The sequence below is a fragment of the Cervus canadensis genome, chromosome 3 (genome assembly GCF_019320065.1).
Source record: "Cervus canadensis isolate Bull #8, Minnesota chromosome 3, ASM1932006v1, whole genome shotgun sequence".
In the NCBI taxonomy this organism is placed as follows: Eukaryota; Metazoa; Chordata; class Mammalia; order Artiodactyla; family Cervidae; genus Cervus; species Cervus canadensis.
In genome coordinates, this window is record NC_057388.1 from 31,374,903 (window position 1) to 31,389,002 (window position 14,100).

General features: G+C 40.0%; 1 protein-coding gene and 1 non-coding gene across 3 annotated transcripts in view; one reads left to right on the forward strand and one right to left on the reverse strand.

Annotated features, from left to right (window-relative positions):
* ELAPOR2 (endosome-lysosome associated apoptosis and autophagy regulator family member 2) overlaps positions 1–14,100 on the forward strand; it is a 209,982-nt gene that overhangs the window by 116,298 nt on the left and 79,584 nt on the right. For both annotated transcript variants that reach the window (XM_043462884.1, XM_043462885.1), the window contains one exon: positions 12,572–12,767. In XM_043462884.1, coding sequence (XP_043318819.1) covers positions 12,572–12,767 — 196 coding nt within the window. The remainder of the gene's footprint in view (positions 1–12,571; positions 12,768–14,100) is intronic.
* Positions 7,568–7,703, reverse strand: LOC122439010. The gene has a single exon (XR_006268751.1). It is a non-coding gene; the product is annotated as a small nucleolar RNA SNORA29 (small nucleolar RNA).

The window sequence follows — 14,100 nt, forward strand, 5'->3', positions numbered from 1 at the left end:
ATGCAGTGCAGTCTCTCTCACAGCTATTCATCTCTGACACTGTGGTGTGAAAGTAGCTATAGATAATATATAAATGAATTGTTGTGACTATGTTTCAATAAAACTTTATGAATACAGGCAGCAGGCCAGGTTTGGCCTGTGAGCTCTAGATTGCTGACTCTTCAGTTCAGTTCAGTCACTCAGTTGTGTCCAACTCTTTGCACCCCCATGGACTGCAGCACACCAGGCCTCCCTGTTCATCACCAACTCCCAGAGTTTACTCAAACTCACGTCCATTGAGTCGGTAATGCCATCCAACCATCTCATCCTCTGTTGTCGCCATCCCCTCCTGCCTTCAATCTTTCCTAGCATCAGGGTCTTTTCCAATGAGTCAACTCTTCACATCAGGTGGCCATAGTATTGGAGTTTCAGCTTCAGCATCAGTCCTTCCAATGAATATTCAGCACTTATATCCTTTAGGATGGACTGGTTGGATCTCCTTGCAGTCCAAGGGACTCTCAAGAATCTTCTCCAACACCACAGTTCAAAAGCATCAATTCTTCGGTGCTCAGCTTTATAGTCCAAGTCTCACATCCATACATGACTACTAGAAAAACCATAGCCTTGACTAGATGGACCTTTGTTGACAAAGTAATGTCTCTGCTGGTCATAACTTTCCTTCCAAGGAGTAAGTATCTTTTAATTTCATGGCTGCAATCACCATCTGCAGTGATTTTGGAGCCCCCCCAAAACTGAAGTCAGCCACTGTTTCCCCATCTATTTGAAATGAAGTGATGGGACCAGATGCCATGATCTTAGTTTTCTGAATGTTAAGCTTTAAGCCAACTTTTTCACTCTTCTCTTTCACTTTCATCAAGAGTCTCTTTAGTTCTTCTTCACTTTCTGCCATAAGGGTGGTGTCATCTGCATATCTGAGGTTATTGATATTTCTTCCGGCAATCTTGATTCCAGCTTGTGCTTCCTCCAGCCCAGAGTTTCTCATGATGTACTCTGCATGTAAGTTAAATAAGCAGGGTGACAATATACAGCCTTGACGTACTCCTTTTCCTATTTGGAACCAGTCAGTTATTCCATGTCCGGTTCTAACTGTTGCTTCTTGACCTGCATATAGGTTTCTCAAGAAGAGAAACCTGACCTCATATAGGTCAGGTGATCTGGTATTCCCATCTCTTGAAGAATTTTCCACAGTTTATTGTGATCCACTCAGTCAAAGGCTTTGGCATAGTGAATAAAGCAGAAATAAATGTTTTTCTGGAACTCTGTTGCTTTTTTGATGATCCAGAGGATGTTGGCAATTTGACCTCTGATTCCTCTGCCTTTTCTAAAACCAGCTTGAACATCTGGGACTTCACTATTCCCGTATTGCTGAAGCCTGGCTTGTAGAATTTTGAACATTACTTTGGTAGCGTGTGAAATGAGTGCAATTGTGCGGTAGTTTGAGCATTCTTTCGCATTGCCTTTCTTTGGGATTGGAATGAAAACTGACCTTTTCCAGGCCTGTGGCCACTGATGAGTTTTCCAAATTTGCTGGCATATTGAGTGCAGCACTTTCACAGCATCATCTTTTAGGATTTGAAATAGCTCAACTGGAATTCTATTAGCTCCACTAGCTTTATTTGTAGTGGTACTTAATAAGGCCCACTTGACTTCACATTCCAGGATGTCTGGCTCTAGGTGAGTGATCACACCATCATGATTATCTGGGTCATGAAGATCTTTTTTATAGTTCTTCGGTGTATTCTTGCCACCTCTTCTTAATATCTTCTGCTTCTGTTAGGTCCATACCATTTCTGTTCTTTATCGAGCCCATCTTTGGATGAAATGTTCCCTTGGTATCTCTAATTTTCTTGAAGAGATCTCTAGTCTTTCCCATTCTATTGTTTTCCTCTATTTCTTTGCATTGATTGCTGAGGAAGGCTTTCTTATCTCTCCTTGCTATTCTTTGGAACTCTGCATTCAAATGGGTATATCTTTCCTTTTCTCCTTTGCTTTTTGCTTCTCTTCTTTTCACAGCTATTTGTAAGGCTTCTTCAGACAGCCATTTTGCTTTTTTGCATTTCTTTTTCTTGGGGATGGTCTTGATCACTGTCTCCTGTACAATGTTACAGACCTATGTCCATAGTTCATCAGGCACTCTGTCAGATCTAGTCCCTTAAATCTATTTCTCACTTGCACTGTATAGTTGTTAAGGATTTGATTTAGGTCATACCTGAATGGTCTAGTGGTTTTCTCTACTTTCTTCAATTTCAGTCTGAATTTGGAAATAAGGAGTTGATGATTTGAGGTTGAGCTAAGATGGCAGAGGAATAGGACGGGGAGACCACTTTCTCACAAATTCATCAAAAGAACATTTGAACGCTGAGCAAACTCCATAAAACAACTTCTGAACGCTGGCAGAGGACATCAGGCACCCAGAAAAGCAGCCCATTGTCTTCAAAAGGAGGTAGGACAAAATATAAAAGTAAAAAGAGAGACAAAAGAGTTAGGGATGGAGATCTGCCCCAGGAAGGGAGTCTTAATAGAGGAAGTTTCCAAACACCAGGAAACCCTCTTCACAGGCGGGTCTGGGGAAAGTTTTCAAATCTCGGATGGCAACCTAACCAGGAGGAAAAATAAATAAAACCCACAGATTACATACCTAAAGGCAACTCCCAGCAAAAAAGTACCCCACATGCTCGCATCCGCCACCAGCAAGTGGGGGCTGAACGGAGAGGAGCGGGCCCGAATGCCCTGCGGGCAAACTGAGGGAGCTAATGTGAGATAGCAACCTAAACTGTGGGATAGCCAGAGAGAGAGAGAGAGAGAGAGAGAATTAACCTGTGAAAAGCCCTGACCTAAGGCACTGCCGGCCCATTCACAGAACAAAGGACTGAGCAACACCAGAGATGAGCCAGCTGGCTGCGGACCAGTCCATCCCCCGCCAGAGGCAGTGGGGAGGCAGGCACCAGACAGAGCCGGAAAAAGGCAAACTCGCCCCCAGGGAGGGCATGCCCTAACAAACTGCAAACAGGCTTCCAGTTTCTAACCAAAGACTTTCTGAGCTTCTGGATGGTTGACATCCGCTGGGAGGGTCGCAGCCAGAGATCGGCTCCCCAGAAGAGACACAAGGCGCACCGCATGGGGCGCGCCCGGAACCTGAGGCGGGATGGGGAGGGGAGGAGTCGCGCTGCAGCTGAAGAGGGTGCGCTCGTCAAGCTCCTGGTTGCCTGAGCTGCTCGGACCGGAATGGCACAAAACGCAGGCCCAACTGAGTCTGCGCCTTTGTGGAGTACCCGAGAACCTGAACCTGAGCGGCTTAGACCTGGGAAGGGCACACAACTCAGGGCCCACTCCCTGTAGAGCAACCTGAAGCCTGAGCAGTGTGGACCATGAAAGCACACACCCGTGAGCGGTGGCAAGCCCAGTGCGGCCGGAACACTGCGAGTGCTCCTCACACAGGCCAGTGACATTTGTCTGCAGCGCCCCTCCCTCCCCACAGCACAACTGAACAAGCGAACCTAAACAAGAGACCACCTCCGCCCCCTTGGGGCAGGGTGGAAATTAGACCCTGAAGAGACCTGCAAACAGAAGCCAAATAAAGAAAGGGAACCGCTTCAGAAGTGACCGGTGCAACAGATTAAAATCCCTGTAGGTAACACTGACTACACTGGAAGGGGCCTATAGATATTGAGAAGTGTAAGCTGGAACAAGGAGCTATCTGAAACTGAACCGAACCCACACTGCCCGCAACAGCTCCAGAGAAATTCCTAGATATATTTTTACTATTATTAATTTTTTTATTAAATTTTTTTTCTTCTTTTTTTTAAGTCCTCTATTACTCCTTTAATTTTCATTTTTATAACCCACTATTACCTTGCAAAAAAAAAAAAAAAAGACCCTATTTTTAAAGTGAACTTCATATGTATTTCTTACACTTTTTGTGTTTTTGTTTTTTTTAATATTGTATTTTTAAGAGTCTAACCTCTACTCTGGATTTTTAATCTTTGTTTTTTAGTATTTGATATCAATTCTGTACTTTTAAGAATCCAATCTTCAGTACCCATTTTTACTCAGGAGTGTGATTACTGGCTTGATTACTCTCTGCCCCTTTTGATTCTCCTTTTTCTCCCCAAGGTCACCTCTATTTCCTCCCTCCCCCTTCTCTTCTCAACCCAATTCTGTGAATCTCTGTGGGTGTTCTGGGCTGTGGAGAACACTTAGGGAACAGAGTACTACCTAGATCTGTCTCTTTCCTCTTGATTCCCCCTTTTTCTCCACCTGCTCACCCCTGTCTCCTTCCTCCCTCTCCTCTTCTTCATGTAACTCTGTGAACCTCTCTGGGTGTCCCTCACTGTGGAGAATATTTTCACCATTAACCTAGAAGTTTTACTATCAGTGCTGTATGGATGGAGAAGTCTTGAGGCTAAAGGAAGAATAAGACTGAAAACCAGAGGCAAGAGGCTTAAGCCCAAAACCTGAGAACACCAGAGAACTCCTGACTCCAGGGAACATTAATTAATAAGAGATCATCTAAAAGCTTCCATACCTACATGGAAACCAACCACCAACCAAGAGCCAATAAGTTCCAGAGCAAGACATACCACACAAATTCTCCAGCAACACAGGAACATAGCCCAGAGCATTGATATACAGGCTGCCCAAAGTCACACCAAACCCATAGACATCTCAGAACTCACTACTGGACACTCCATTGCACTCCAGAGAGAAGAAATCCAGCTCCACCCATGAGAACACCTACTCAAGCTTCCCAACCAGGAAACCTTGACACACCAATGGTCCAACCCCACCCACTGGGAGGAACCTCCACAATAAAGAAGAACCACAAACTACCAAAATACAGAAAGGCCACCCCAAACACAGCAATATAAACAAGATGAAAAGGCAGAGAAATACTCAGCAGGTAAATGAAAAATGCCCACCAAACCAAACAAAAGAGGAGGAGATAGGGAATCTACCTGAAAAAGAATTTAGAATAATGATAATAAAAATGATCCAAAATCTTGAAAACAAAATGTAGTTGCAGATAAATAACCTGGAGACAAGGATTGAGTAGATGCAAAGAATGTTTAACAAGGACCTAGAAGAAATGAAAAAGAATCAATTAAAAATGAATAAGGCAATAAATGAGATCAAAAACACTCTGGAGGGAACCAACAGTAGAATAACGGAGGCAGAAGATAGGATAAGTGAGGTAGATAGAATGGTGGAAATAAATGAAGCAGAAAGGAAAAAAGAAAAAAGAATCAAAAGAAATGAGTACAACCTCTGGGACAATGTGAAACACCCCAACATTTGAATCATAGGAGTCTCAGAAGAAGAAGACAAAAAGAAAGGCCATGAGAAAATACTCGAGGAGATAATAGCTGAAAACGTCCCTAAAATGGGGAAGGAAATAGTCACACAAGTCCAAGAAACCCAGAGAGTCCCAAACAGGATAAACCCAAGGCGAAACACCCCAAGACACATATTAATCAAATTAACAAAGATCAAACACAAAGAACAAATATTAAAAGCAGCAAGAGAGAAACAACAAATAACACACAAAGGGATTCCCATAAGGATAACAGCTGATCTTTCAATAGAAACTCTTCAGGCCAGAAGGGAATGGCAGGACATACTTCAAGTAATGAAAGAGAATAACCTACAACCCAGATTACTGTACCCAGCAAGGATCTCATTCAGATATGAAGGAGAATTCAAAAGCTTTACAGACAAGCAAAAGCTGAGAGAATTCAGCACCACCAAACCAGCTCTTCAACAAATGCTAAAGGATCTTCTCTAGACAGGAAACACAGAAAGGTTGTATAAACGTGAACCCAAAACAACAAAGTAAATGGCAACGGGACCACACCTATCAATAATTACCTTAAATGTAAATGGGTTGAATGCCCCAACCAAAAGACAAAGATTGGCTGAATGGATACAAAACAAGACCCCTATATATGCTGTCTACAAGAGACCCACCTCAAAACAAGAGACACATACAGACTAAAAGTGAAGGGCTGGAAAAAAATATTTCATGCAAACGGAGACCAAAAGAAAGCAGGAGTTGCAATACTCATATCAGATAAAATAGACTTTAAAATAAAGGATGTGAAAAGAGACAAAGAAGGACACTACATAATGATCAAAGGATCAATCCAAGAAGAAGATATAACAATTATAAATATATATGCACCCAACATAGGAGCACTGCAATATGTAAGGCAAATGCTAACAAGAATGAAGGGGGAAATTAACAATAACACAATAATAGTGGGAGACTTTAATACCCCACTCACGCCTATGGACAGATCAACTAAACAGAAAATTAACAAGGAAACACAAATTTTAAATGACACAATGGTCCAGCTAGACCTAATTGATATCTATAGGACATTTCACCCCAAAACAATCAATTTCACCTTTTTCTCAAGTGCACACGGAACCTTCTCCAGAATAGATCACATCCTGGGCCATAAATTTAGCCTTGGTAAATTCAAAAAAATTGAAATCATTCCAGTCATCTTTTCTGACCACAATGCAGTAAGATTAGATCTCAATTACAGGAAAAAAACTATTAAAAATTCCAACATATGGAGGCTAAATAACACGCTTCTGAATAACCAACAAATCATAGAAGAAATAAAAAAAGAAATCAAAATATGCATAGAAACAAATGAAAATGAAAACACAACTACCCAAAACCTATGGGACACTGTAAAAACAGTGCTAAGGGGAAGGCTCATAGCAATACAGGCTTACCTCAAGAAACAAGAAAAAAGTCAAATAAATAACCTAACTCTACACCTAAAGCAACTAGAGAAGGAAAAAATGAAGAACCCCAGGGTTAGCAGAAGGAAAGAAATCTTAAAAATTAGGGCAGAAATAAATGCAAAAGAAACAAAAGAGACCATAGCAGAAATCAACAAAGCTAAAAGCTGTTTTTTTGAGAAGATAAATAAAGTTGACAAACCATTAGCCAGACTCATTAAGAAACAAAGGGAAAAGAACCAAATTAACAAAATTAGAAATGAAAATGGAGAGATCACAACAGACAACACAGAAATACAAATGATCATAAGAGACTACTAGCAGTAGCTCTATGCCAATAAATTGGACAACTTAGAAGAAATGGACAAATTCTTAGAAAAGTATAACTTTCCAAAACTGAACCAGGAAGAAATAGAAGATCTTAACAGACCCGTCAAAAGCATGGAAATCGAAACTGTAATCAGAAATCTTCCAGCAAACAAAAGCCCAGGACCCAATGGCTTCACAGCTGAATTCTACTAAAAATTTAGAGGAGAGCTAACACCTATCTTACTCAAACTCTTCCAGAAAATTCCAGAAGAAGGTAAACTTCCAAACTCATTCTATGAGGCCACCATCACCCTAATTCCAAAAGCAGACAAAGATGCCACACAAAAAAGAAAACTACAGGCCAATATCACTGATGAACAGAGATGCAAAAATCCTTAACAAAATTCTAGCAAACAGAATCCAACAACATATTAAAAAGATCATACACCATGACCAAGTGGGCTTTATCCCAGGAATGCAAGGATTCTTTATTTTTTTTATTTTATTTTATTTTTTCAGCCATTTCATATAGGAGGAGGACACGAGCAATCCTCCCTCTTCAGATCATGGCAGTTCTCATCTATCCCATAAGCATAGCCACTAAAATCTATCAGGAGATAATGCGGTAGTCAAATGGGAAAGCAAGGATTCTTTAATATCTGCAAATCAATGTAATACACCACATTAACAAATTGAAAGATAAAAACCATATGATTATCTCAATAGATGCAAAGAAAGCCTTTGACAGAATTCAACATCCATTTATGATAAAAACTCTCCAGAAAGCTGGCATAGAAGGAACATACCTCAACATAATAAAAGCTATATATGACAAACCCACAGCAAACATTATCCTCAATGGTGAAAAATTGAAAGCACTTCCCCTAAAGTCAGGAACAAGGCAAGGGTGCCCACTCTCACCACTACTATTCAACATAGTTTTGGAAGTTTTGGCCACAGCAATCAAAGCAGAAAAAGAAATAAAAGGAATCCAGATAGGAAAAGAAGTAAAACTCTCACTGTTTGCAGATGACATGATCCTCTACATAGAAAACCCTAAAGACCCTACCAGAAAATTACTAGAGTTAATCAATGAATGTAGTAAAGTTGCAGGATATAAAATTAACACACAGAAATCCCTTGCATTCCTATACACTAACAATGAGAAAACAGAAAGAGAAATTAAGGAAACAATACCATTCACCATTACAACAAAAAGAATAAAATACTTAGGAATATATCTACCTAAAGAAACAAAAGACCTATACATAGAAAACTATAAAACACTGATGAAAGAAATCAAAGAGGACACAAATAGATGGAAAAATATACTGTGTTCATGGATCAGAAGAATCAATATAGTGAAAATGAGTATAGTGCCCAAAGTAATCTGTAGATTCAGTGCAAGCCCTATCAAGCTACCAATGGTATTCTTCACAGAACTAGAACAAATAGTTTCACAGTTTGTATGGAAATACAAAAAACCTCGAATACCCAAAGCAATCTTGAGAAAGAAGAATGGAAATGGAGGAATCAACCTGCCTGACTTCAGGCTCTACTACAAAGCCACAGTCATCAAGACAGTATGGTACTGGCACAAAGACAGAAATATAGATCAATGGAACAAAATAGAAAGCCCAGAGATAAATCTATGTACCTTATGGACACCTTATCTTCGACAAAGGAGGCAAGGATATACAATGGAAAAAAGACAACCTCTTTAACAAGTGGTGCTGGGAAAACTGGACAACCACTTGTAAAACAATGAAACTAGAATACTTTCTAACACCATACACAAAAATAAACTCAACATGGATTAAAGATATAAATGTAAGACCAGAAACTATAAAACTCCTAGAGGAGAACATAGGCAAAATGCTCTCTGACATAAATCACAGCAGGATCCTCTATGACCCACTTCCCAGAACATTGGAAATAAAAGCGAAAATAAACAAATGGGACCTAATGAAACTTAAAAGCTTTTGCACAACAAAGGAAACTATAAGCAAGGTGAAAAGACAGCCTTCAGAATGGGAGAAAATAATAGCAAATGAAGCAACAGACAAAGGATTAATCTCAAAAATATACAAGCAACTCCTGCAGCTCAATTCCAGAAAAATAAATAACCCAATCAAAAAATGGGCCAAAGAACCAAACAGACATTTCTCCCAAGAAGACATACAGATGGCTAACAAACACATGAAAAGATGCTCAACATCACTCATTATCAGAGAAATGCAAATCAAAACCACAATGAGGTACCATTGCACGTCAGTCAGGATGGCTGCTTTCCAAAAGTCTACAAGCAATAAATGCTGGAGAGGGTGTGGAGAAAAGGGAACCCTCTTATACTGTTGGCGGGAATGCAAACTAGTACAGCCACTATGGAGAACAGTGTGGAGATTCCTTAAAAAACTGGAAATAGAACTGCCATATGACCCAGGAATCCCACTGCTGGGCATACACACCGAGGAAACCAGAATGGAAAGAGACACGTGTACCCCAGTGTTCATTGCAGCACTGTTTTTAATAGCCAGGACATGGAAGCAACCTAGATGCCCATCAGCAGGCAAATGGATAAGAAAGCTGTGGTACATATACACAATAGAATATTACTCAGCCATTAAAAAGAATACATTTGAATCAGTTCTAATAAGATGGATGAAACTGGAGCCCATTATACAGAGTGAAGTAAGCCAGAAAGAAAAACACCAATACAGTATACTAATGCATATATATGGAATTTAGAAAGATGGTAACAATAACCCTATATGCAAGACAGAAAAAGAGACACAGATGTATAGAACAGACTTTTGGACTCTGTGGGAGAAGGCAAGGGTGGGATGATCTGAGAGAATAGCATTGAAACATGTATGTTATCAATTGTGAGACAGATTTGCTGCATGAGAAAAGGGCTGGTGCACTGGGATGACCCAGAGGGATGGGATGGGGACGGAGGTGGGAGGGGGGTTCAGGATGGGGAACACATGTAAATCCATGGCTGATTCATATCAATGTATGGCAAAAACCATCATAATATAGTAAAGTAATTAACCTCCAACCAATATAAATAAATGAAAGAAAAAAAAAAGGAGTTCATGATCTGAGCCACAGGCAGCTCCCGGTCTTGCTGACTCTTGTTTTAGTGTAATGTATGCTCTTGGTTTATGATATTGTTTATCAGTTTACTAGAAGACCTATAAACCATACAAAGTAAAATAAAATTTTTTCTATTACTGTATTTCTCTCTTGGTAGTGTCAGTACTGATTACAACCATATGTTGTGAGCATTTATTAAATGCAAGAAGCTGTATAGACTACTTTGTACTGTATTTTCTCAGTATATCCCTATAGGGCAGTACTATGATTATTATCTGATTTTTTAGAGATAGAAACTGAGGCCTGAAGTAGCTCACTCAAGGTCACAGTTTGGAAGTGGTACAACTTGATCCAAGAGAGTTTTGACCTTATAGCCAGCATGTATACTTTTTGCCTGATCTTTTCTTATTTTCTGACATCCTGCTAATTTGGGGGTTAGAAGTTCATTGTACAGTATCTTAAACTCTTTTGAAGAAAGCATTTATTCATTGGATAAGTAAGTAGATGAATATAGGTTTTAGCTCTAATCCTTTATTTTTTTTTCTCAAAATTAGCTTGTTCTTATTTCTTGCCACATTTCCAAATGTATTTGAAAAGGGAAAACTATCTAAATGTGAGGTTTTGCTGCCTCACTGTCTGCTGGGAGATTTGTTTTTCTTCATTGGGCAATTTGGAGGTTTTATTTTGTTCTTGTTTCTTTAATATCCTGATTAAAGGATTAGAAAGCTCTTTGCTATGTTTGAGTCACTAATACTGCCCTGAGCACAGAACCACACACTTGGGGGACTAGATTTGCATTCGCTGAATGAGTAATAACTTAACAGAAGAATTGCTGTCTTTTCTGTATCATCTGTTCTGCACTTTGCCTGTGGCTTCTGTCTCTGGTTCCATCTGAGGATCAGCACAGAGCCTGGCATCAATAAAAAAAAAAAAAAATGTGGAGGCTGTGGAAATGACTGGGTGGGAGTCATGAATATTGGATGGAGTCATGAAAATGTGGACTCATGGTTTCAGAGTGGAGATGCTTGTTTAGCTGATACACATGAAGCACTACCCTCTTGTTATCCCCTTTGTGTTTATGTTACTCATTGGATCAACCTTTTTCTTTCATTTTTATTTTATATTTTATTGGAATATAGTTGCTTTACACTGATGTGTCAGTTTCTGCTATACAGCAAAGTGAATTAGCTATATGTATACATATATGTGCATGCATGCTGAATCACTCAGTCATGTCTGACTCTGTGCAACTGCATGGACTGTAGCCCGGCAGGCTCCTCTCTCCATGGGATTCTTCAGGCAAGAATACTGGTGTGGGTTGCCATGCCCTTTTTCAGGGGATCTTCCTGACCCAGGGGTTGAACCTGCATTTCTTAAGTCTCCTGCATTGACAAGGGGGTTCTTTACCACTAGCACCACCTGGGAAGCCCATGTATACATATATCTCCTCTTTTGGGATCAACCTTTTATTTGCACTTAGTATTAATCAGGTACAATTCAGTTCAGTTCAGTTCAGTCGCTCAGTCGTGTCCGACTCTTTGCGACCCCATGAATCGCAGCATGCCAGGCCTGCCTGTCCATCACAAACTCCCAGAGTTTGCTCAAACTGATGCCCATCGAGTCGGTAATGCCATACAGCCATCTTATCCTCTGTCATCCCTTTCTCCTCCTGCCCCCAATCCCTCAAAGCATCAGGGTCTTTTTCAAAGAATCAACTCTTCGCATGAGGTGGCCAAAGTATTGAAGTTTCAGCTTCAGCATCAGTCCTTCCAATGAACACCCAGTACTGATCTCCTTTAGGATGGACTGGTTGGATCTCCTTACAGTCCAAGGGACTCTGAAGAATCTTCTCCAACACCATAGTTCAAAAGCATCAATTAGCTAATATTAAAAAATAATGATGCCTGTTTTTTTGAACCTCGAAGTCTCACATCAATTGATAAGTAATATTTGTCTATCTGTTTTTCTATCTTTAAGGGGGGCTGTTATAAAAAGAGTATTGTAGGGGTACAGAGGGAGCCCCAGTTGACTGCCTGGAGGGACAGGAACCCATCTTCTGTTGTAAAGAGAGTCACTTTTGAGTTAGGAATAGGAGTTTTCAGGGTGAGCTGAACATGGGTTGGTCAGCAACTCCAAAGAAAGACTAGAGTGACAAGAAAGAGGATGAAATATTTTGGGAGTGATAATAATTTTGTTATGGTTGGAAGAGAACGGGTCAAGTGATGAACCTGGTAAAATGGGGTGGGGACAAACTGTGATGTCCCTGTAGTGATAAGGAAGACTTTGGAAAACTTTAATTAGGGTGTAACATGATCAGAGCTTTATAAAAACAATGCTAGTGATAGGTGTGAAGGGAGGAAATTGAAGGGGGGTGTGTGATGACTAACAGGTTATGTATTCTGTCTTCCAGCTTTCTCCTGTGCTTCTGGGGAGTATCTAGAAATGAAGAACCAGGTATGCAGTAAGTGTGGTGAAGGCACCTACTCCTTGGGCAGTGGCATCAAATTTGACGAATGGGATGAATTGCCGGCTGGATTTTCCAACGTCGCAACATTCATGGACACTGTGGTCGGCCCTTCTGATAGCAGGCCAGAGGGCTGTAACAAGTAAGAATCCAAAGGAGCCTTGAAAAGGGTGTAGTTGCTCTTTTCCAGAAAGAATCTTGGTATTGATTGGGATTATAGGTAAACTAACTGCATATGTGCTGCTGAAGCAAGCACTGTAGGTAAACTAATTGCAAATAGTCATATTTTTTAGACAGTCCTTATGAATAATGTAGCTGAATTTTCATGAGGTTAAAGTAATTGCTCTTAGGACATAATATATAGTATGCAAAATGCAATACAGGTATTAGAAAAGCAACTTAGTTTTCTAATATATTTATATTAAAGCCTGTAGTATTTCTATAAACTCTTCTCTAATTTTAATGAATATTTTCCATTTTTAAAATTTTCCTTGAAAAGGAAAAATGTATAAGCTTCATTTATATACTTGATGACTTTCTGCTACATAGAGTGGGCTAAACACCTAAGGTAGAAACACTTTTACTTAATTTCCACCTTTTTAATAGGAGATTATAGCTTTGCCTGTGACAATATTGGAGGAAGGTTAAATTGTTTTGAAAAAACACAGAATTTTTATCTTTGGGTTCTTACCCTTCCTGTTTTCTTATATTGACTATTTAACATTCCCTTTCTTATGCCCGTGTTTTGTACAATTAAACTTCCAGCCTCTGGCTACCTTCTGACAAGGATGGTCACATTTTTTCCCCTGAGCTAAAATGATTCACATAAAAAATGGCTCACATTTTTTACCCTGAACTAAAGGTGTTGGGGAATTATTTAGCTGTGAAAGTAGATATGTTTGCTCCTTCCTTCCTACCTTCCCTTCACGCCCCTTGCTTTCTAGCAGTCTCTCTCTCTTGGCCAAGAGACATTTTTACTCTTCTGATAACGGTCATTTCATCATATAGAGTTGTGACATTAGATAGCATTAATAGGATTATTCCTCTAACTATATAAAAATTATATGTATGTGTGTGAAAAGGTGCTCAACATCACTCATTATTAGAGAAATGCAAATCAAAACCACAATGAGGTACCATTACACACCAGTCAGGATGGCTGCTATCCAAAAGTCTACAAGCAATAAATGCTGGAGAGGGTGTGGAGAAAAGGGAACCCTCTTACACTGTTGGTGGGGAATGCAAACTAGTACAGCCACTATGGAAAACAGTGTGGAGATTCCTTAAAAAACTGGAAATAGAACTGCCATATGACCCAGCAATACCACTTCTGGGCATACACACTGAGGAAACCAGATCTGAAAGAGACACATGCACCCCAATGTTCATCACAGCACTGTTTATAATAGCCAGGACATGGAAGCAACCTAGATGCCCATCAGCAGACGAATGGATAAGGAAGCTGTGGTACATAT